At 30.6% G+C, this 24,963-nt stretch overlaps 1 protein-coding gene across 1 annotated transcript in view; it reads right to left on the bottom strand.

Annotated features, from left to right (window-relative positions):
- LOC124373950 (retinal-specific phospholipid-transporting ATPase ABCA4-like) overlaps nt 1-23,908 on the bottom strand; it is a 41,147-nt gene extending 17,239 nt beyond the window's left edge. The window contains exons 1-6 of the mRNA XM_046832260.1: nt 23,784-23,908; nt 20,851-20,999; nt 20,632-20,725; nt 7,683-7,818; nt 6,210-6,358; nt 1,227-1,363 (exon numbers count right to left, since the gene is read on the bottom strand). Coding sequence (XP_046688216.1) covers nt 1,227-1,363; nt 6,210-6,358; nt 7,683-7,818; nt 20,632-20,725; nt 20,851-20,916 — 582 coding nt within the window. The 5' untranslated portion in view covers nt 20,917-20,999; nt 23,784-23,908. The remainder of the gene's footprint in view (nt 1-1,226; nt 1,364-6,209; nt 6,359-7,682; nt 7,819-20,631; nt 20,726-20,850; nt 21,000-23,783) is intronic.
- Nucleotides 23,909-24,963: the final 1,055 nt, after the last annotated feature.

The following is a 24,963-nucleotide window of genomic DNA, read 5'->3' as shown; positions in this document are numbered from 1 at the left end:
GCCCCCCTTAAAAAAAATAAATTGCATGAATAGGTGAAATAAACTGTAACTACTTAAATTGGTTGTTTAGGCTTTTTCTAAAGGCAGTCTTTGATAGCTTCATGATATCTTTTCTCAGGTAGACTTTTGAATGAATTATGAGTTTAGCTCCAATTCACCTTCCTTTTATTGTAGTGTCTGGTATCTGACACTGTCTCAGACTTGACTTCTGGAATCTTGAGTCACGTTCGTCTGAAGAGATCCAAAGAAAGTCAACAACGAAGAAGCTCAAAACGAAACTTTTGACATCAGAGACACGTATAAATAGGTGAAGTGGTAGTCTCATTGTCTCATCAGGTAAACAATTGAGTGCACTATGAGATGTGATAGACACGATCTTTAAGTATGGTGGAGCTAAGTAGGGTTGATTCAATTGAATTTTGAGTTTAGCTCCAGTTCACCTTCCTTTTATTGCAGCGTCTTGTATGACGTTGTTGAGCTACGTTTTCATGGTACCTTTTAGCCTTATAACAGCAGACTGAATGTTTGGAATAACACAGTACAAGTAACAATAGAAAAACATTGGCAAACACTTAAAAACAAAAAGCTTTTTATAATGTTAACCAAATGCTTATGTGTAATGTAGATAATTTATTCTTTTAAACTTTGTCTTTGACTTGTACTATTTACCATATGTATGTAGTATGTATTTATATTTATATATATTTTTATACTGTTGGTGTTATATTGTACATATGTATAACCCTTCTGCTATAAGGACTTTGTCATTACGATATATATTTGTGGGACGACAATAAATATTCGTGATTCTTAAAAAAATTTTTAAATTATTACAGGTCTTTTGATTTACAGAATTGGTAGAACTGTACAAAACCGCAATTACAAGGATTTGTAGAATGTGTATTGCCAAAAAAATCTGCCATTAAAAATGGGAACTACTGCTAAATCAACAAAAAATTCACAAATCCAAAATCACACTGGGATTCTGAATCTGGTCCATGCTGTAACTAGATGAGTGACAATTGAGAGCCTGCACCAATTGGTTTATACACATCTTTTATATATTTTATTTACTTTTTTCAGAATTATTTTAACCATCCAAAAATGTCAAGTCGAGCAAACCAACCAGAACACAAAAATATGTTTTCCAAAAATTGTGATGCCCACTAATTTGTGATAACTTTCTAAGGATTATCACTTTTGATAAACAAAACGTATAAACTTACCAGTGAAAAGTTCTGAGGAGCAAACTTAGCAGTAATTAAGGAATCCACAGCATTTTCATCGAGAGAAATATTCTGGCGGAATATTTCTTCCTTAATCCAACTCGTGCTGTTCACCAACTCGGGCACACTCAGAACACCTGAACAGCAACACATGTAAACAGCAACACAGTAAACACAATTTTGAAAAAATCTGAAAAATATCTGTACATAAATTTGAATTGAGGATAACAAAAATCTAAAAGAATATTTAACCCTTTAAGCGTCATGAAAAATTTGACCTGTTCTTTGATAAAGTTACAATTTTTTTAAATTTCCAATGTGTAAAGTTAAATTTATTTTCGTTTCTGTATGTCAAAATAGAGTTATTTAACGGTAAATAAAATTTGTTTAGCCCTTTTTGGATTTCCTAGGCTAATTTTTAACTTTTGAGATTATCGCATTGTAGTTGTCACTAATATTTTTATCATTTATTCAGTAGTATGGGAATGAAACACAGTTTTATAGATAAACATATACTATATTACAAACTAATAAAATTAGAAAAATACAAAAGTAGACAAAGAGTGTTTATTTGGTGGCGGGCTGTCACAACTGACATTCTGCGCGTCTCCCGCAAGCCACTGTTATCGCGTGGACTTTGAACCTTCGTATCACTCGGCAACCTGTAGGACAGCCTTGCAAGGCTTGAATTATGTTTCTTGCTTTCTGATAACATCCTTATGACCGTAGTAAAATATTAAAAAGTTTGGGGTTGACCAAGTAATTGCTCAGAATTACCAAATCTTCAAATTCCGAATCGTCTGGATTCGCCATTCACACGAATAATGGTAAAAAACACTACATAAATACTGGAAACTGCTGTATATAATATGAATAATTTACTTTAAAAAGAATAGGACACAACAGAAAATTATCGATAACCGAAATACATATGCGTGTACCAGACGCTTCTCACTAACTAACTGACTAGATGCCTTCACGGGAGCTCCCGTCAATGGCTTTGTGAAAGGCGCGGGGCAACTCCCGCTAGACAGTGTTTGGCCAATTAGAAGCAGCTGCCACTCCCATTTTAACAGAATTCGAGGCAGGGCAACCCGTCTGTATGTCGCATGACTACTAGAACCATCTAGCAGCAAAATATTCAACTAACATAGCAGTAAGAAAATAAAGAATGCAAAAACGTGGATCCACGGCAATAACGTTTTGAGCTTGTAGTGGCCCTCCGCGGATCCGCGTCAATAACGCTGGAAAGGTTAAGTCATGACTTTGTATTCAGTACAATAATTTAAAGCAATATTGCAGGTTGGAACAGTTACAAACTTGTTTAATCTTAGTAATTTAACTATTATTTATATTTTTTTATTTTGGAATATTGTTTAGTAAAATATTTATAACAAACATTATTAATTGTAGATCTATTTTAACTATGAAATATACCATTATGAATAAAGCAAGATTGATTGCTTGATAACAAACAGATTTTTCAATTACATCTTTAAAAAAATTAGACTTGAGATTTATCTTAAAAGCTTTTTATAACTAATATATAGTAATAAAAAAAATTCTCATATTTTTACTTAATACACTTTTTCTATATAGACAAAATTTCTACAAATGTAATGAGTTTAATGCTGGTTGCCGATTTGGGCTATAGTATAACATAAATTTTCTCCTTTTTGTGCTTCTATGGGTTTTTTAACATTTTTACATATTTAATAAAATATAAAAACAAATGTTTTTACAAATAATTTTAACAATTCACTTACTTCAGCCCTTGAGTACCAGTGGTTGTTTTGTTAAGAAACACTTTAAATGAGCAATGCACTTGTAAATCACAGTTACAGCACTGGATGTGCGGCTTGCCCCCAGTGCTTCACTGTCACCCATGTCATTAGCTATTGACACATCATCGTCACTGGCGGATCAAGAACTATCATTATCAAATATAAAACCTCCAATTCTTCATCATCACTCATGAAACACATGGCCTCGACAAACTGAAATATTTGGTTCTGTTTACATCACCCACTGAATACTAGTTTTATGTAAAAATACCCTTGCTTTCCAGATATCCCACACTCTAAACAAATACAAGCAATGCAGTTTGAGCTTACACAAAGTGCCACATGTGCACTAAAGTAAACCAACTGTCACTAAGTTTCCCCATTCTAGAAACAAAAACAGATGTCGTCCACCTGCATGTATTCAACACGAGCAGAACAACACATCGACAACATCTAGCAATGAACCAGGGAACTAAGTACAGTATTGATATTCAGTACAGAGATTCTTCACTATGCAGATCCAATATCCGTTAAATTATTCACAGACTTAATAATAAATGACAATTGTGCACAACACAGTAACTAACTTGTTAGCAGGCCCTCTTCAGTTAAAAACTGATGATATTTTTACTGTCACTAAACATTACAGATCATGTAATAAACAAAGTTATCAAATTATATAGCATATTATTTTTATAATATAAACCACTCTTTTACTGAATGAAATAAATTAATAATATCCAAATAGAAAATTTTAACAAACAATAAAATATTTATATTTATTAAGAAACCTAATAGATACATAAAAAGAAGATTAGAAAGTTAAAGTCAAATATCTTAAGCCAAGTGGTCATTTATGTCATAAAAAGCTTGGACCTTCAGCCACATTTTAATGGTAAATTTTAATATCTGTACATTTAAAAATCCCATGCTATTTTGATAATGAGTTGATTTATTAAACACGGTTTAAAAGGACTAAAATGCAGAAAGCCTAATCTTAATATTTTATAGAATTCAAATTTATATTTATAGAAAATTAAATGAAAACTATGTTTCTCTGTAAATGTTACTAGTTAAATTGGATTCAACTGAGAATGTCCTTCAATTGGAAAAAATGGTTCATAACGACAAAGCTCATACAATCTAGACTTTATTTATCTCCAATAATGCCCAGAGTTTTAAAATATTACTGATTGTTTATATATAGAGGCTACTTAATTGTATATATTGTAGTAGTAATATTTAAAAATGAAAATCTGAGATTTTAAAAAACAATTTAATATTATTACATTATTTTTTATCTTTCATATCAAACACATATTTCCAACCTTCACAAGATATTGTCATTGAAATTTAGCGTTATTTCTGTTAGGATTTAAAGAATCCTATGTTATACATTACATTATATTTTTCCTTTGTATTTCTCAAAAGGCAATTATAAGAAATCGCTAACATTAACACAGAAAAATTCCAAAAGGCATATTCCATAAGAATAAATTAACCATTTGAGTGCCAGCCACTTAGAGCTGCACTCTAATTGTTGTATTGTGAAACACAACAATGATATAGGCCGGTTTTGTCTGTGTTTATTTATAAGCTTATTATAAATCATTTATGTAGATGAATCTATAGTATTAGTATTTTGTTTAGTAGTAAATTAACTATCCTTTAACTATATGTAACCAAGACATATGGTACATCATTAGTTAACTTGTAAATTTACAACAAATTTTAGAAAGGCTTGAGATTTGTTTCAATTTTGAGTTTACTGGAACTTTACGTACACTTAAAAAATAATTTTACACATGGAAAAATATTTTATTTTAAACTATATATACTTAATTATTAATGTTAAAAATTAAAAGACAAATATCAAGTACTAAAATAAACATTTATAAATTTATTTTATGAAAATAATTTTTATTTTATCATGTTTATTTATTTTATGATTTTTTCAACCGCCCCAACAGCAATTGGTTAAATTCGAGTGATTTGAGCATAGCGACAACTTAAACCAAAATACTAAAAAAATTTCCTATCAATTTTAGTAAAAATTATGTTGAACAAATTAAATTCTTGGTGTATTTTTGAAAAAAAATTGTACCCTTAATAACAATTTTAGCCTTTTTTTATACGATTTGCAGTTGTGAACTAATACCAACTTTGTTTAAATAAGATGTTCAACATTCTACATTTTCTAAAACTATATAAAATCTAGAGTGTTTTGGCTTTCTTACAAGTCAAATAATACTAATAATACTATACTATCTTTCTTTGCCAGACGCAGTCCTATCATATTTTAAAAATGGCTAAAACAAAATATATATATATCGATTTGGGGATTTTCTTATAATATAAACAGTTTTATAAACCACAATTATCAACAGATTGTTTAAAAAAATATTATATATTATAGATGTCAGTTCATACTATATTTGTATTATTTATAACATTTTTTAAGTACATGCACAAAACATCCTAAAATGGCTTGCCATTTGGAAGGTTAAATCGCAAATAGTGGAAATTTTGATTTCTTAACAACTTACGGCAATATACAAATTCCAGAACTCAATGGCATTAACTAATGGGGGCATTAACACACAAAAAACACCCAAAAGTTACAAAATTTTCAATAATATTCGTATAACAGCAATTCAACTTCTTTGAACATAGCAGTTAAAAGTTGTACTCTGAAATAGGCCTGTACAATGTATTAAAATTCAAAATTAATTGGAAAACCAGTTCTTTTCAATATTCCAGAAATTTATATCACAAAGTTGCCTACACGCATCATATTACATATTCACTATACATTAATTTTTAAAACCATGTTGTTAATTTTTATACTCTCTTTTATGTCCAGATTGTGATTTTAATATTTTATTTAATTATATTTATAAAATATATTTAACAAAATAAACTTTGTGTTCTTGACAAATAAATGAATATTGATAATATCAAACTTTTACATATTAGCTCATATATGATCAATGAATGTGGTTGGCCTAAGTGTGTGTTGTGGTGTTAGACAACTTAATCAGCATAGAGCTGCAATGGTGTTAGTAATATTGACTAAAGCAAAAATCCTTGTTATACATTGAATAAATACACAACTGTTGAACTAAAATATATAGTCATTTATGAACAATTAAGAGTATTTTTTCAATGATCTGGCATAGTAAAATCAAACCAATGTTACCTTTCACTTGAACCTGACGGGATGTGATGCCTTGGACCAGGCTTGCCAACCGATTCAGATCAGCCACAACACTCTCTGCAGCATCCAAATCCTGATCCACCAGTCTTTGACCAAACATGGTAGACAGCTCTCTCACCAGACTATCAGCTCTGGAACATCCCATCATAGGTTACCAATAAAAATCAGCATTTGTAAACAACTTTGATTAATTTCCTACTGGTATACAAGAAATGTCCCAAAAGGTATTCTTTATGAATTCTGGATCCAGTCATGAATGTCCCATAAAAACAAACTACAATAGTTGTGTCAAACAAACCATTGTGTCATCGTAGCACTTGTGCTTGCTAGTTTTAGCCCACACTTTTTCAGTTTTTAAGGACTTGATGGAACTTGCGCTTCTGTATAGTGTCATAGTGCTTTGTATTTGTTTATTTTCTTTACTTTTTTTCCAATCTTATGTGTTGTATTATTTTTCCACAAAAGGAGGGGACTGGAAACTAAGTCTTGAAAAGTAGTGATTTAAAGTACAGCATTAACACTTGTGAGACCAGGTTATATAGTGAGCTGAGTATTAGCAAAGCCTATCACTAAAGAGGCTGGAAAAATGTTATTTTTGTAAATATATTTGTAAACACTCAGACAAATCCCATTGAATAATATGCGCCATCATCAAACTTGATGTTACCTTTATAGAAATTAAACTTCATGCAAAATGTCAAGTCTATAGGTCAGTTTGATCTTAAAATATTATGAGGACAGACAGACAGAGAGAAATTAACCCTAAAACTGGCATGCATTTTAGCCTTAACTGGCACAGCTTTTAGCCACAAAACATTAACTGCAAAATCAGTTACTACTCAAAACATAGTGTTGAATATCATTTTATTCAGAATAAAATACAGTTTATGATAAAAGAAATCAAAATTGTGTTACCTTACAATTTATGGATGTATCGTGCACCAAAACGAAACTATTATGTTCTTAAAAAATCAGTTTTTATTTTCTGAAGCCCATACAAATCACTAAACACCTACAATTTAAAAATCTAATATTGAGTTGTTATCGATCAAGAAAATGTCTATTTATAATACATAACAAAAACAATGTATAGCTAAACATACCAGAATCCAGCTGATTTAAACAGCTGTAAAAATTGCTTAGCGCATCAGACATCTATAGATCTTTGTATAGAAGTGAGTACATTAATAGAAAGTTCAGAATCTACCAATTACAACGATATAGCTTTTAATGCAATTTAAATGAAGATTATTTGAAAGTTGGCATAATTAGTAGATGATGTTTAATGCACCACAAATTACAACTCTGCCAGTTCACGGTGGGGAAAAATGCATCGTGAATCACGACTTTGCCAGTTCCAGGGTTGAATTTTCCAGCCCCTCGAAAGATAGACTTTGATAATGTTCAGCCAATAAAGGTTACATAGTTTGAATAGTAAATCTAATTGCCTTCTACCTCGATGCTTGTAGGTTGCTGCCATCGATCTGAGCCTCCTTCTCTGTTGCATGACAGGTGTTGTTGAACGAACACAAGAAACTCTGTATGAAAGGTACTTGACCCACAGAGGGTAAAGCTTTTGGAGTGAAATGGCCTGAAATCCGAATACATACAATATTAGCAACACCATAACTCTATTTAAAAACCATCAAATATCATCGTAAAAATCAACCTATTTTCCCCAATCATGAATAAATCAATTAATATTGATACAACGTTATATAATTTTTGTTATGACTCATATGGTAAGATATCAACTATTCTAGCAAAGTCCTTGATTAACGTACTTTCCACACAAACCTGGTAACCACAATAATATTCAAAGGCTTTAACAATTTTGCTTTAAAAATGTATAATAAAACTTTAATTTTATCACAATCAGATAATATTTACTCCTTTAAAAAGACATGTAAACATTACAAAATGTAATACGCTGTGAAGACGAGTTTCATTTCAGTTCAAATGCTACAGTGATGGTTAATTGACAGCTTATAATAAATGTTGTGTTACTAAATAAAAATAATAACCAAAGATAAAAAACTTTCATTCTTGGATTCTAGAAATAAATGTTATAGATTCACAAAACTACAAATTTAATATATTTCTTGCTTTTGAAATTTACGATTTCATTGAGATTAGTTTTCGTATAGTATTTATATACACACAAGCCATGTGAGTAAATTTAAGGTTATTGTAAGAAAGTAAGAATATTTTCAATGCAGAAAGTCTTCACAATCATGACATTTCCCTCAAGGTGAATAAGTCTGAATTCAATTTAAATAGCACTTTAACATGTTTTAATTAAGACAGCTAAGACGACTATCTAGAACCAATTCATTTAATATGACACAATTTCTCTACTATATTACTGTCATTTCAAAAGAAATTCCAGCAGAATGGTTATTTCAACTATATAACTAGTTTATTTTTAAATTAAGGTTTACTTAATGTTTTCTAGTATTTTACACTTATAAAAAACATGGTTATCTGTTCTACATATTGTGTCGGCTTCTCTGAGATGTTTACACTTGAATCATCCATACTGCATAATGAATATTTATGAGTGACTGAATGAGTAGAACATGTGCATGTAGTGCTCCCTATTTTTTTGAGGATTTCAGTGGTTTTAAATAATCTTTTAGAGTTAAATTTTATATCAAAGTATTAAGTGAGTAAAATCTGACAGTTGTAAGTAGTTAGTTTAACACTTCGCAGTGTGGAAATAAAGTAATATGAACATTTCAAAATAATTAAAGAAGTGTTTGGGTCTATGTGAACAAGAGAAGGATAGTAGAGATGAGATAAGATAAGGCGGCCTGACCTTCAGACTGCTACTACTACTGCTAATCAATGACTCATTGTTTGACCACCTGTACAATCTGCTCACTGAGTTTTATAAGAACAATTTACTATTACACAATAGATTGCCAGACATTTATACTTTACATTTCATCCTGAGAAGTAACTCAAATAATACATTTTATTTACTTCAGTTTTATAGTATCTTATTAAACTAAATGATTTAATATAATTATAACTAATTACAAAATGAGTAATTTAACAGAAAATAAATTTAAATTGGGGGACAGAGTTTTTGCAAAGGTTAAGGGATTTCAATACTGGCCAGCTATTATTGACAAGACTGACACAAAATCAAAACTTGCAAAGTATGATGTCACATTTTATGGTACAAAGAAAATAGGAATCAATATTAAAGAAGCAGATATTTGTCTTTTTTATGAAAACAAATCACGTTTTATCCAACAATACCAAAAAAGTAAGGGATTTGCTGTTGCTTTAAAAGAAGCAGAACTGAGCTTCAAAAAACAAAGTAATAAATCTCTGATTGGATTATCCTCTGTAAGTTCTAATGACTCATTAGTCAATAATTTACCCAGCCAAGAAAATCAAACCTTAGCAGCTGACAGCTTATTACACAAAAAAGATAATGTTATGATGAGTGTTAACTCGCCTGACATGGTTTGTGAACCTCTGGCAATTAGTAGCCCTCTAATAGATAAAATCAAAATCAACCATGATGTGTGTGATAACTTTAGCCTCAAAAATATTGAAGATAACAGCCAGTCCTTGCTTTTTACCAGCAACCATAATAAAGTATTAAACATATTGGGACCAAACTGGATTGAAGATGACACTATTATGAAATATTTTGAGGTATTAAATTATAAACTCTTAAGGGGGAGAGCAATTATTTGTCTGGATCCTACGGTATGTCAGGCGATAAAACTGCTAACAGATTATAGTTTTGTTCTGGACAGCTTAAATATAAAAGAGTCAAATTATTTGTTTCTGCCTGTCAATGATAGTAAAGATTATGAGGACGTGGAAAATTTAAAACAAGATAATAAAATAGATGGCTTGGGTTCTCACTGGAGCTTGTTAGTATACAAAGGATCAACAAAAAAGTTTTTCTACTATGACTCGCTAAGAATGTACAACATTGAGCCGGCAAAACGTATTGCACAGAAGGTATTCTGCTACTTGAATAAAGAGAGTAAGAATGATTATGAGTTCATCCCTGTAAGTACTGCACCACAACAGGAAAATAGTTACGATTGTGGTATTTTCACAATTGCTGTAACTGAAATTATAATCAGTTACTTGTTGCAACTAACCACCTCATACTCTCTTGAAGAGCTTACTTTTCCTTCACTTAGTGAGATTTCAATCTTGATCAAACGTTCCCAGATAGCTTACGTTAACCTAAATAACAATTTTATGAAACCTTCCCTCTTAAAACAGATGCTACTAAAACCTATCAATTTTGTTGAAATTGGCTCAACAGACTCAAAAAACAGTAGCTCAGAAAAGAACTCTTGTAAAACAAAATGGACCCATATACAAAAAAAAACACAAGGAAAACAAAGTTAGTAAAAAAGTCATGACTCAACTCCCAGCAATTATCACACCAAATAGATACACAATTTTAGATAATATAGAATCAACAAAAAACACCAGTATTATAGAATCAAACTTATTGAGCCAACCATGTCAATATAAATACAAAACTAACCTTTTGCACACAACAAAATGCAATCAAACCATAAATCAACTATCCAGACAGAATATTGAACTTTCAATCTTTTCTGACAGCCAAGGGCATAGTATGAGCCATTATATTGAAGAAAGAAGCAGTAATATCAGAGTCCTTGGAAGCGTCATGCCTAATGCTAGGATTGAACAAGTAATGGAAGTAGCAGTAAAATCCACTGGAAATGATGCTGTTGTTATCATGGGGGGAACTAACAATTTACTACAAAATGATACCGATGCAATATATCGGTCAATAGAGGATTCACTAGCTACACTAAACAAAAAAACTCCTGTTATACTGTGTACAATCCCTCACAGATTTGATCTAGAGAAGTACGACTTGATAAATTTCAAGATTGACTTGATGAATAGCTACATGAGGGAACTGGCACTCCGCCTAAAGTCTACATATATTATTGAATTGGAGCATCTAACCAGATTAGATTATACAAGGCATGGGCTGCATTTGAACAGAAATGGGAAAATAAAAATCTGCAGACAAATTTTGGACACACTGGCAGTAATATTTTCAAAATCATTTAACCGAAACAAGATTAATTTCATTAATGGAAACATGAAACATGTGATAAAAAGATTTTGTAATGACGAAACTGTAGCATTCGCCCATTGTATTTCCAATGACTTTGGAAGCGCAAAGCAAATGAGTGCTGGAGTAGCCACAACATTTAAGGAAAAATTTGGGAGGCCCAAGCCTTCAGATTGCTTAACAAGAGATTTATCATTTCAGAAACGTCACAATGGATGTGCGGTCTATGGATTGATTACTAAGCAACAATACAACCATAAACCAACTGAGGGCAGCTATAAAAATGCTTTTACAGCACTTGTCAGAGACTTCAAAACTCGAAACTTTCAAAGTCTAGTATGCTCCCCTATGGGTTGCATACGTGATGGATTAGCACCTGAAGTGTTTGCTGAAAACATTGTTAGCTTTCAAATAAAAACAGCAACCCCAGTAAATATTATTAGCTATAACAAAACTCCTTTTAAGAAACTACACAATGGTTACACTTACAACAACCTTATCCAATGTATTCAAAATGCTATCGATGAACTGTACCTAAAACTGAAAATACCTTCTTCCACTGACGCTGAACTGTACTCATTTGTGAACCCGGAGGAGCACACACCCATAGAACAACTTACTACCCAACAAATGATTTCAACAACCAATATCTCTATCTTGGATACAAGTGAAAAAGATGGTTCAGTGCAAGTTACTAAAAATGTTTCCGGTGAAAAGCAGAGTACTAGTGTTGTGTCGGATAGGTCTGTGTACAGACCAAACGGAGATGTTATTACTGATAATGGTTTTTTAGATTGAGCTCGCATCTGGAGGTGTGTTCCTCACCCTTTTGTAGTGATAACAAACAAGTTAATGGTAGAATAATGCAAAATTATGCCGGTCACAAACACGCTGACAAAGAAATAAATAAAAAGATCAGAATTTTTCACCAGAATATTGAGCATCTTCCGTCACGATTAAATTCACTTCAAATTATAATTGACGAGGTTCAACCTGATATTTGTGTTATCACTGAGCATAACATTAGAAGTTGGGAATTAGAAAGGCTAAATTTGCATAACTTTAGCACTGCCTCTAGTTACTGTAGAGATAATACTACAAAGGGGGGAGTCTTAATACTTTCCAGGTGTGATCTAAAAGTAAGTAACATGTCAATACCTTTAGCTGACAAACTATGTGAAGATTTTCATTGTGAATTTTGTATTGTTAAATGTACTCTAAATGATTATGTATTTGTACTTGTTGGAATGTATAGGTCCCCATCGTCTGACGTATATGAATTTTTGAGCAGACTAGATATTCTAATTGATTATATTTTAGCAAAATTTAAAAATATTCTGATTGTAGGTGACTTTAACATTAATGTTTTACTTAACAAACCAGATAAAATTGAATTGAATAATATTTTAAAAAGTTATGGATTGAAATACTTAGTGAACTTCCCAACCCGAGTAACTGTGGACTCTGAATCTGCTATAGATAATGTTTTTACTAATATCCCTACAAGTAAAATAAAAGTTGAAGGGATTATAACACTGCTATCTGATCACGATGGCCAATTAATTGACTTGTTAAATTTGAAAAAATCTACAACTGAAAACATTTCAATATCAGAATTTAAGCGTGTCATATCCAAAGAGAGTGTTGAAACGTTTAATTCTTTTCTGGAGAAGGAAAACTGGATCCAAGTATATTTTGCAAATTCGAACCTTAAGTACAAAATTTTTTATGATATATTCAAATATTATTTTGACTTATCATTTCATTTTAAAACAATTAAGGGAACAAAAAAGAAAAACGAATGGGTGACAGTTGAACTTAAAGATGAAAAACAAGAGTTGACTGAAATATATAAAATGGCAAGACACAGTAAAAATAATAATTTGTTTAAGTACCTGAGGAAAAGAAATAGGATTTTTAAGATGAAACTAAACAAAACCAATAAACACTATTATGATCATAAAATAAAAATTGCCAAAAATATTTCAAAAGCGTCTTGGGAAGTAATAAATTCTGAGATTGGAAATAAGAACCATCATCAGTCTGAAAATATCACTCTAACAATTGATAATAACTTCTACACTGATCCTTTTATTATAAGTAAAAAATTCAATAACTACTATGTTAATGTAGTAAATTGTGTGGGGAGTAAACAATCTCTGGATAGCATGAGTTACCCACTTGATCAAATTAGTTACCAAAGACATAATATCTTTCAACCAGCATTTTACCTAAAACCAGTAAGTGAGTCTGAAATAGAACATATTATAGATTCTCTAAAAAATAAGAGCTCTTGTGGTCATGACGAGATACCGATTTCAGTAGTAAAAGCGGCTAAAAAAAATCTATCTAGAGTTTTAAGTCATCTTATTAATTCTGCATTTGTTACTGGAAATTTTCCAAACTTATTAAAAGTTTCAAAAATAATACCAGTCTTTAAAAAAGGAAGCAAGCAAAACATTTCAAACTACCGTCCCATATCTCTGTTATCTAATATATCCAAGATTTTTGAAAAAGCCATCTATAATAGATTAGTAGAATACTTAGAAATGAATCAAATGTTGAATATTGCCCAGCACGGATTTCGTGCAAACAAATCAGTAATTACAGCGGCCACCTCATTCTTAGAGTCAGTAATTGAATCAATCGATAAGGGGGAGAAGACAGTAGGAATTTTTATGGACCTGTCTAAAGCGTTTGATAGCGTTAAGCATGATGTACTTCTTGATAAATTACAAAAAATGGGTGTTACAAAAACGTCATTCAAGCTCTTTGAATCTTATTTATCAAACAGAAAACAATTTGTAGAATTATCATACATTCAAAATAACAAAAAAAATAAAATTCATTCAGATTTGCAGTTAATAAAATTTGGAGTACCGCAAGGGAGTACATTGGGTCCAATCCTGTTCTTATATTACATAAATGATATGCCACAAATAATAAACAATAATAAAAACCAATACTTAACCTTATTTGCTGATGACTCAAATTTAAAATTTTCTGCAAAAACTCTTCAAGAACTAGAGCGGAATATAGCACAAAAATTGGCATTAGTTAACCAATTCCTAAAAACAAATAATCTGACTTTAAATATTGAAAAGACTAAATTTGTTGCCTTTGCTACAAAACAGAATGGAAATACTGACAAACCAAGGGTACTATATAATACGGATTTAGTTGAAGAAGTAAATACAACAAATTTTCTAGGGCTGAAAATTGATAAGTTCCTTAGTTGGGACGACCATGTAAAACATGTAATAAGTAAAGTTAACTCAGGAATTTATGCACTTAGACAAATGAGATATCTATGTAATAACCAAATGTTAAAATCAGTCTATCATGCACATGTTCAGTCTCACATATACTTTGGAATAAGTCTATATGGTTCAACATCAAAAAAAAAACTTGGATAAACTACTTAAGCTACAGAAAAAAGGGATTCGTATTATGTTAAGTCTGAAAAATAATGATTCTGTGAAGGAATATTTTACAAAATTAGAACTTTTGACTGTATATGGAATGTACATATATGAAACAATCTTAATTGTAAAAACTGATTCAAGTGTAATTAATGACATACACCCTCACAACACCAGATGGAAAAATACTATAATAACAGAGCACCATCGACTTGAGTTATATAAAAAGAAACCAAATTACATTGGAAAAGTATTTTTAAGGCGTTTGCATGAAAATATTCTAAAGGAAAATGATATTAATATTTTTAAAGCCAAATTAAAAAAGTATATTATAAGCCTTATAGTCAATAGTCAATAGTCAAACTACTTTATTCTGTAATATGTACAAGGTACAAAGAATAGCGTCACTACAATGAAACTAAATACTAATATTAATTTTAAAATATAAGTAAAAAAAATACAATCGTAACATCTCAACAATTTATCTTCAATTCTTCTTTAAATGAATTAATTGGTTTTTGTATTGAAATATTCCTCAAAAGAATATAGAGACAAATTAGTTAAATAATCTTTGACTTCTTTTTTAAATTTTAACAGATTTGTTTCCATTATAAATTTTGTTGGTAAATTATGTAGATATCTAACACCTCTGTAATATGTTTTCTTTTTGTAAAATTCAAGATTGTGTTGATCGACATGTCTATTAAAACGGGTATTATATGTATGTTTATTGGTTTGTAGTATCGGATCAAAAAATTGTTTTACATAAATTATTGATTCAAATATGTATAAGCCATATACTGTCAGAATTCCAAGTTCAGAAAAAATATTTTTAACAGAATCTGTATATCTTAAATTTTTCATTATTCTCAAAGATTTTTTTTGTAGGACCAAAAGCCTATCTAAATTACTTATTGTTGTTGCTCCATAAATGCTTATTCCGTAAGCTAAATGTGAATGGATCAAAGAGAAATATATTAATTTAAGTGTATGTAAATTACTAATTTTTGCCATTTGTCGCAATGCATATAGACCAGTAGACATCTTCTTAGTAACATGATCTACATGTTTATCCCAAGCTAAATTTTTATCTATTATAAGTCCTAAAAACTTTGTGTGGTCTACTTGTTTAAGTCTGTCATTGTCTAGAAAAATGTCACAGTTTAAATTTGATCTGGATTGCTTTGTAGAAAAAGAAATATAATTAGATTTATCTGAATTTAATAAAAGATTATTTTTGTCAAAAAAATCCTTAATCCTAGTTAGACCAATATATGATGAAATTTCAATATTCTCAAGCTTCTGACCAGAAAACAAAACATTTGAATCATCAGCATACAGACACACGCCACCATCCAACCCCTCCATCACCCCTGGCAAACCTCCTATATAACATAAAAACAATAGAGGACCCAGGATAGACCCCTGGGGCACACCATGCCGTAGTGTCTGCAGCTGTGATCTATGAGCCCTCACATAATGATTTTTATTGTGAAAAATGGTTTCTTCTATTTCTACATATTGTTTTCTATTTGTTAAATAGGAATCAAACCACGTTTGCTCCTTTCCATATATACCGAAGCTGTTTAATTTCCTTATTAACTTTACATGACTGACACTATCAAATGCTCTGGTAAGATCTAAAAATATCCCAATTACTTTTTCTCTTTTATCAACTGAGTCAATAATGGACTGGATAAATTCTATACCGGCCGTTATTGTTGATTTTCCACGACGAAAGCCATGTTGTTGTTTGTCCAACAGTTCATTAGACTCTAGGTGTTTTAAAAGCTGATCATAAACCACTTTTTCGAATATTTTAGAAAAAATTGGGAGCAATGACACTGGCCTATAGCATGCTGGATCAGTCACATTACCTTTTTTAAAGAGAGGAATCACTTTGGCAACTTTTAAAATATCAGGAAATATTCCTGAAATTAAAGAAGAATTGATTACATGGACAAGAGGTTTTATAATAAAGTTAACAGATTTTTTCACAATATCAATTGGTATATCATCGTGCCCCACAGAAAACTTAGTTTTAAATGACAAAACAATTGTTTTTAACTGATACTCAGACACCGGTTTGAAATCTGAAACATGGCCGAGCACAGGTCAGATGCTCACTATTGGTATAAATAGAGTTGAGCTGAGGTATGTTAGGTAATACTAGCAAGTCAACGGCTGTCACAAAAAAATCATTAAAAGTGTTTCCTACAGTAACAGGATTAGATATTAATTTTCCATTTGCAATAATACTTTTATTATGATTTATATTGGATTGTTTATTTACCTCATATTTAATTATTTTCCAAGTTGTTTTTGGTTTGTTGTCAGAGTATAGAATTTTATCATCGAAGTATTTTTGTTTATTTCTATTCATGCACTCTTTCAGTACATTTTTCTTTCCTTTTATGACTAACTTCAAATTTGTGTTTTTGGAAATTCTAAATTGTTTCTCAAGTTCAACTAATTCATTTTTTAAAATTTGTATATCATCTGTAATCCATTTTTGTCCTAAGAAATGTTTAACAGTTTGACTAATTTTAGGAAAATGTATTTCGAAAATATAACTAAAAATACTATGAAATAGTTGATATTTCATATCTACCGGTGATTGATAAACTTCTATCCATGTCTCCTTTGCTATATCTCGCAAAAATGTTTCAGTGTTATTCAAAGTAAATCTTCTGCATAGTTTTTTTATATTCATTTTACTCGAATCAACACAATTTAATTCTAAAAATTCTAGAAGTTGACCATCATGATCGGATATTTGAGTTATGATACCTGATATATTTAATTTTGTACAATCTATATTCGTAATAAAGTTATCTATGGCTGTCTGAGAATCAGCTGTAACTCTAGTTGGGAAGTCCACCAAATATTTCATATTATACACTTTTAATATATTACTAAATTTAGTGTAAATTATATCTTTTTTTAATACATTTATGTTTATATCTCCAGCCAAAATCACATTTTTGAATTTATGACATAGTACATTACACAATATATCTAAATTATTTAAAAATTTGTCTACTAGACAGTGTTGGGGTGATCTATATAAAACTGCCAATACAAAAGAAAATTTATCTATAGTTATTTCAGACAGGCAGCACTCAAATTCTTTTTCTCCTAAGAGAGCTTCAACTGCTGGTAATTTAATACATCTGAAATGTATATGCTCTTTAGCCAATATTAACACTCCACCTCCAGATGAATGAGATCTCACAAAAGACGAGCAAATGTTGTACTGAGGAATGTGTAACCCAACCAATTCTGCTGCTGTCAATTTATGTTCAGTTAGTGCCAAGATATCTGGTTGTATTTCCTCTAAATTTATATTTAACATATTTAAGTGGGATGACAAATGTTGAACATTTTGATGAAAAATAGAAAACTTGGATGATGATTGACAGCTCCTTGCCTTAGTATGCCTACTATCTTGAGAAAAATCATATAAACTTTTAGTTGATGAGGGCAGGTGCTGTATGTTGTCATGAAAATTGGTAATGTTATTTGTATTTGTTATATTGTTATTTTTGTAAAACTGAACCTTTGATATTATTTTACTCTGCTCTATTTTACTGGGCTCTTCTGCAATTGATTTGCTAAAAAAGGTGACAGTGGTGACATTAATGAAGGTTGTGTTGACAAGTGACTACATGTGTTTTTATTGCTCATGGAGTTGTTGTTCTGGATATTAGAGATTCTATGTGTGATTGAATTGTCTTGTGTGTTTGTGTTACTCTGAGCACAGCAATGGTATTTGTTCACATTTTGTCTTATCAACTTAGCTAGTAAAGCTTTACCTCTTCTATTAAAATGAAAGCCATGATTTGTATAGTAGTTAGGCTGAATGGTTGATAAATCTATAAAACCTCTGATATTAGATGTTGACATACATTTATGTAGTTTTGCATTTACACAGTGAATATCAAAGTTTTCTTTAGGGCTATCAAAACGGAATGGAATGCTTAGAATATGTACATTTGTTTTAGATGCTACATTTACTATTTTATCTAACTTAAAACTATTTACAAGTAATTCATGATCCTTGACTCGATCACAGTCATTGCTTCCACAGAGAAATATTGCATGGTCTTCAGCTGTAAAATTAGACGTCATCTCCACCAAATTTTGAGCAACATAGTTAAAATTTGCTCCTGGATTTGTGACAACTTCCACAGTGAAACTCTCCCCCAGTTCTTCTTCCAGAAGTGGTGACATATGCTTCCCATGACTATCTGCCACAAACAGCAATCTGGGCTTCTTGGTTTTTGTTGACCTCGAGTTTGTTGGCTGGTTATATTTTTCCAGTATTCCTGTCATTGTTGCCTGTGATCCTTTTATCTCAGAAGTACTCTCCTCTACTTCCGACTCGCTTAATGCTTGAAATTTATTTTTACACACTATAGGTTGTTCTGGCTTTAGTAATGGCAAACTTCTCCGGACTTCCTTATTTTTAGTTTGTACTTTTACAATAGTGGAGTAAAGCTCACTTACATTATTTACGTTAATACTTTCTTTTTGTTTTCTATCATTTTGTAATTTAATTATAAATTCTTCTCTTTCTATAAGTAGGGTTTCTAAGCTGGTTATCTGTTTGCGGAGATTCTTTTCTGCACATCTTGATACCTCCAACTGCTTACCCATGTCAGTCACTATCAAATTTACACTTTCTAGTTCATTCCTTAGCTCCTGATTCAGCTGCAATAAATCCTCATTGATGTTGTCCGTGTCATCTAGTGCTGCCTCTTCGATTTCCTGCTCATTATAACTCTTTTCGTTTTTATTTTCCTTATGTAAAATAGTCTGCTGATCCGATACTGAGCATCTATTACACTTCCACCCAATATCTCTCCTTAATTCCTTACACTGCTTAACGGATAAATCAGTACAAGTTCTATGAAACCAATTTTCACAAGTAGTGCATTCTACACTGTATCCTCGGGTTCCCAGTTTTTTATTGCATTGTTCACAACTGTATATGCTGCTTTTTCTGTATTTTCCCATGTTTTAAAATAAAAAAGTAAGCAAGTATTTGTTAATTATTTAATCACATTTATTGACTGGGAAGTTTATTTATAAGTTATTTTATGGTTTCTAATAACTTCTTTTCCAAAATGTTATTAATAAATTAAATGTAGCTACTTAAATATGTCCTGTACTCTATTAAATTAATTTTGGATAGTTTAATAAATTTAAATGAATAAGCAAAAAGAAATGCCAGGTGAACGATTTGAACCACTGATCTAATATTGAACTTTGACAGATGTCCACCTTACACACTGAGCTATCAGTACCTTAGTTTATACTCGTTGGAGGAATTCATGTCATTAAAAAGACCAAACTAGCAAATATTTTTAGTAATAAGATTGGCCATATTATGTATGATGGCATTTTGACACTATTCTTGTACACTTGATGTATTCAAATGAATAAAGATATTTGATTGATTGATTGATTGCAAAATCAAATTCATCCTGTCTTATCTAATTAAAGGCGTTTTTATACAAATTGATTATTAATAAATAAAAAAAAAAAAAATATATATATATATATATATATGATTGACATATATATGTATTAAAAAACAAACTTAATCATGCTTAGCCAATGAAACACACAATTCCAAAATGTGTGTTGTGTGGTTATATAATATACTGTTATGCAATAGTACTTCTTGGTTTTATAAGCAAGGATTGTAAATTGTTTGTATGTTACAAATTTTAAGAGATTAATGAACAGTCTCAAAATTAAAATGTTTAATGCTCTATCAGTATAAGTATTAGTATTATTATAAGAATGTCAACTGAACCAAGTTCATATTACTATAATTAAACCTTAATTTAAAAAACTTATAAAAAAAGGAACTCACATTCACTAATATTTTCACGAAGTCCTTTGGTGCGCACCCACATTAGAATTAAAAACAAGAACAATGGCCATAGTAGTTCAACAACCAATCGAAACTGTAACAAAGCATAATTTATTCAAAAAATAAAATAAACAGTAAAAGTATTGTGATCTATTAAACTTAGAGGTTTATACAGTGGTATCTCAATTTATTTTAAATAAAAAGTTTTACACAATATACCTTCTGACGTTTCCTTAGGAGAAAGTTCTTCCACAATAACATGCGCAACTGAAGGCACAAACCCATCTTTGTTGGTATTGAAAAGAATTATTTTGACTTCACTGATTTCTATAGCATCGTTTTCAAAGTGTAGATTCAAATGGCACTTTCTGAAAAAATTAAGCATACAAAGTTCATTTAAAAATTATTTAAACACTGTGATTTATAAGGTGTACACTGTGATAGTGTACACCCAAACTGTTTATATGAGGTAACCTTGTATCAGTGCCTACTGTGAGATTTTATCTTAGAATATTATCTACAAGCACAGCTATAGGCTCTCTATATTTAGCTTTTAAGATATCCTACATCTTACCAATTCTAGTGAAATATGGTATTTCGCAATTTACTTGCTTGTGAGATTTGTAAATTAGATTTATCCATGGGAGCATCATTCAATTCAATTAACTTAATTTTATTGTAACTAATTCCAATACAATGTTATTAACTAAACACAAAAATAGTAAGCAGTACATAATTTAATTATTTTTCAATACAAAGTAATAGAAATTCAATGACTTGTAAGAATTATATACTACTTTGAAGATCATTTTATGTGAAAATGTATAGGAAATTGAGAGCATGTTGCCAAAAAACTGTTCCATTCATACAAATGTTTTTTAATTACTGCATCAGTAGAACTTATTTATTACTATCCAGAGTAGCATCAGTTTTAGGAATAGTAGCATGCTACACAGGATTACAATAGGGTGACCAAATCATTCCCTGTGTAAACCAGGACACCTTCAAAGTAGTAACATCAATATCAATATTTATTATCAATAGATTACTTGAACCATATCACCTGTATATATATATGAGTATGTATATTTTCACCCTCAACTGAAAGGCAAATTCAATTATGAGACTTCAAACATCTTAGACGGATGTACATTACAAGGGTCAGAAATGGACACTTTTTGATTGAACTAGGTTTCCGAGACCTTTATATCTAACATGTATTATTTTATTGATTGAGGCACTAGGAGAGGCAAACTCAACAGTGATGTCAGAAATATAATTGATTAGAACCATAAATTTATGCTTCTACACTCGCAAAACAAACATGAACCGGTAAATATTTTATTTATAATATGGTTCTAAATTTATTTAAATTTCTACCTAAACATAGTAGTTAAAAACAGAATTTAACACATGATACAAATTTTAAATTTTTTTTATATTAGTATTTACGAAATCTATTGCATTACCGCATGTTAAATGATCTATAAAATCTTTAATCTTGATTCTTGAATCTGACTTTGTATCTGAGATAGGTTCAAATCCTATCTGTGGCGATATCACTTTGTATCAGTACCGCTGACCTTGTACTGTATAGACTCTCCTCCTTATTCTACTTGATAAGATTCTCACATAGACCAGTGGCCCATGAGGATAGGCTAAATATCTAAATAAGCCTTAAAATGTAAAATACACACTGTAACAACAACAATAATTTTATTGACATTTAACAACATTAAGCTGTGTTATCAATGCCAATAATTATTTAAGCAATGCAAATACATGCCCATATTTTGAAATAAAAGATAACATTGTAAAACTCCATTTTAGAATGTATAAATATTAGTTTAAATGTGAAGAATGTTTCTTGTAGTTCTTAAGATATAGCCATTTTCCCAGGCCTCCGTTATTCTCTTTAATATTGCAACGTTTTCTTGAAATGCTTTTGTGTTATCGGGCGGTCTCCAAAAGGTTAAATTTTCACTTAAGTTATAGCCAATTTTTGTACAGCATAAAATAAGAATAACATGGTCTCAGGCAGCTGTGTCAAACTTACAATTTTTAATACTATTAGCATTCAACATATTATGCTCTGTACTCCAGTTTAACTAAGAGGTACGGAATATTTTTTGTGGTAACCCCTCACCACCCCAGTTGGTCAGATCATAGGTACGCCTATGATGGAATGCAGTAAGGAACATAGACAATGAGAGTAAACGTATTGCAAAAGTACACAGTAACTAACATAAAAGTAACTATTAATAATACCAGTAGGGGATACTATGTTGGTTATACTAATATCCATACTGACAACACTATCAAACTAGACTGTTTGTAGCAGTTGTATTTATTGTCTCTATTGTTATTCAATAATTGACCTGCAAACCTTAATATTATCTTGTTGCAGTGCCTTCTTAAGGATCTGGTGCGACCTCGCCAGACTCAACTACCGATGGTCTGGTCTGCCTAAATCTCATGCTTAACTTAAACACTTTGGTTCCCGAATGACACACTATCTGTTGGGCCTGTTCAGCATAGTTCTGGGAGCAAAAATGTAAAGCGTAAATTTGACGGTAATCCCAATTTTACTAAGGAATTTTATAATAACTGTGTAAATTTTAATTAGATGTCAATGGCTTTTGAAAATTGACCCTATACTGAACACTTGCCCTAAACAACTAGCACTTCAGTTAGGCTAATTTAAAATAAATTTGGCAGTGTCATGTAAATAAAATTGTATTATGCGTATATATGTTTGTGCTAGCTATATTTTTTAGTTTATGACAATGTGCAAAAAATATTACTGGTTTACCCGATAGTAAATAAAATAGAGCTTAGGCCTATAAAAAATATTAAAAATAACAATTTCCTATCCTATAAGCCAAATATTATTTCACAATATTCACTGCGGTAACAGAAACTGTTAACAATTAAGTATTTACTTTTCATCACTTATAAATAAATTATAAAAATGTGACAGACCTAGCCGGTATTAAATCATACTATGTTTGTTTTTTTTACAAATAATTCCCTATCCTATAAGACAAACGTTATTTCACAATATTCACTGTGATAACAGAAACTGTTCATAATTAATTAAGTACATAATTTTCATCACTTATAAATAAATTTTAAAAATGTGACAGCCTTACTTGTCTAAACTTTGTGTTGTGAAATAAACGTAGGCTACGCAATTATTTGTAAATCATGCAATAACCACATTTGTTGACTCAGACTGTCGGCTGCGCCGATTCGTAGTGCGTGACGGACGGCTGAAAATGACAGTACAGATAATGGAATGTAAAAAAAACAAAATGAAAAAAGTGACCTTCAAAAAATCTGGAGTTTCATCTGATATAATGATTATGTTGACAAACGACAAGCTTCATATTTGTACATGTAACTTTTAATGTGTACTTGGTTCAGATATAAAAATCATTATTTTTATTTTTTACATAGTCACCTAATTGCATCAACGCATCGTTGTTAAAGTAATTTACATGTTTTTACACAACACTTCTGTTTATATACAGATATTGAATTCACAAATAATAAAAAATGAAAATTTTCTTTCACAATATTGACATTATTGTATAAAAAAAATACCAAAATTAATATAAAAGTAAATTTAACCCATAATAAGCTGCTAACAAACCTTCGGTGCACAGAAAAGAAGATAACATTATTAAAACTAAAACTCTAGAAATTAACTTTTTACTAACTAATTCGATGTGATAAGTAAATCCTATAATCAAAAGTAAATTTTAAGTATATTTCGATGTGAATTCCAAGAAATTTCATGAAATGATACGGATTAATAAATCGTCGACAGACCTACAAGAAATACGAGCATCGACTATATTATTCACATAAGTTTGCTTTATTATTCTTTACTACAAGATTATTTTGAGAAAACAACGAAGTAAGATATTTGATTGTATGAGATCATTAACTTTTAATTTCTGACCCAATTTTCAGACGTTTTAGTTGTTTCATCCGCAAAAAAACATATCTTATCTTCGGAATATACATTTGTTATGAGCATCTATTGCTTGCTTTCTTTATATTTGTTCGCCAATTTACCTGTTTTGCTAGCTTTTCAGATGTCAGAAATTACTCAAATTTTATTTATCATAAAGCATAGCACTAATGATTGTATTAATTCAAGTAAGTTAACTCCTTTATCTAAACAATCGTATAAAGACGGATATCCTTTGTCTTTTGCCGAATCATCAAAAACAGATCTTACCTGAGTGGTGGTGTTTGGTTTGAACTCTGGTCAATGTGGCAAGTAGTGCCCATTTTCCCAATCTTTAGCATCTACACCTTCTA

The sequence above is a fragment of the Homalodisca vitripennis genome, unplaced genomic scaffold, assembly GCF_021130785.1.
Source record: "Homalodisca vitripennis isolate AUS2020 unplaced genomic scaffold, UT_GWSS_2.1 ScUCBcl_6738;HRSCAF=14087, whole genome shotgun sequence".
NCBI lineage: Eukaryota > Metazoa > Arthropoda > Insecta > Hemiptera > Cicadellidae > Homalodisca > Homalodisca vitripennis.
The sequence above is the reverse complement of the archived record's forward strand: the minus strand, read 5'-3'. Positions and strand labels throughout refer to the sequence as shown.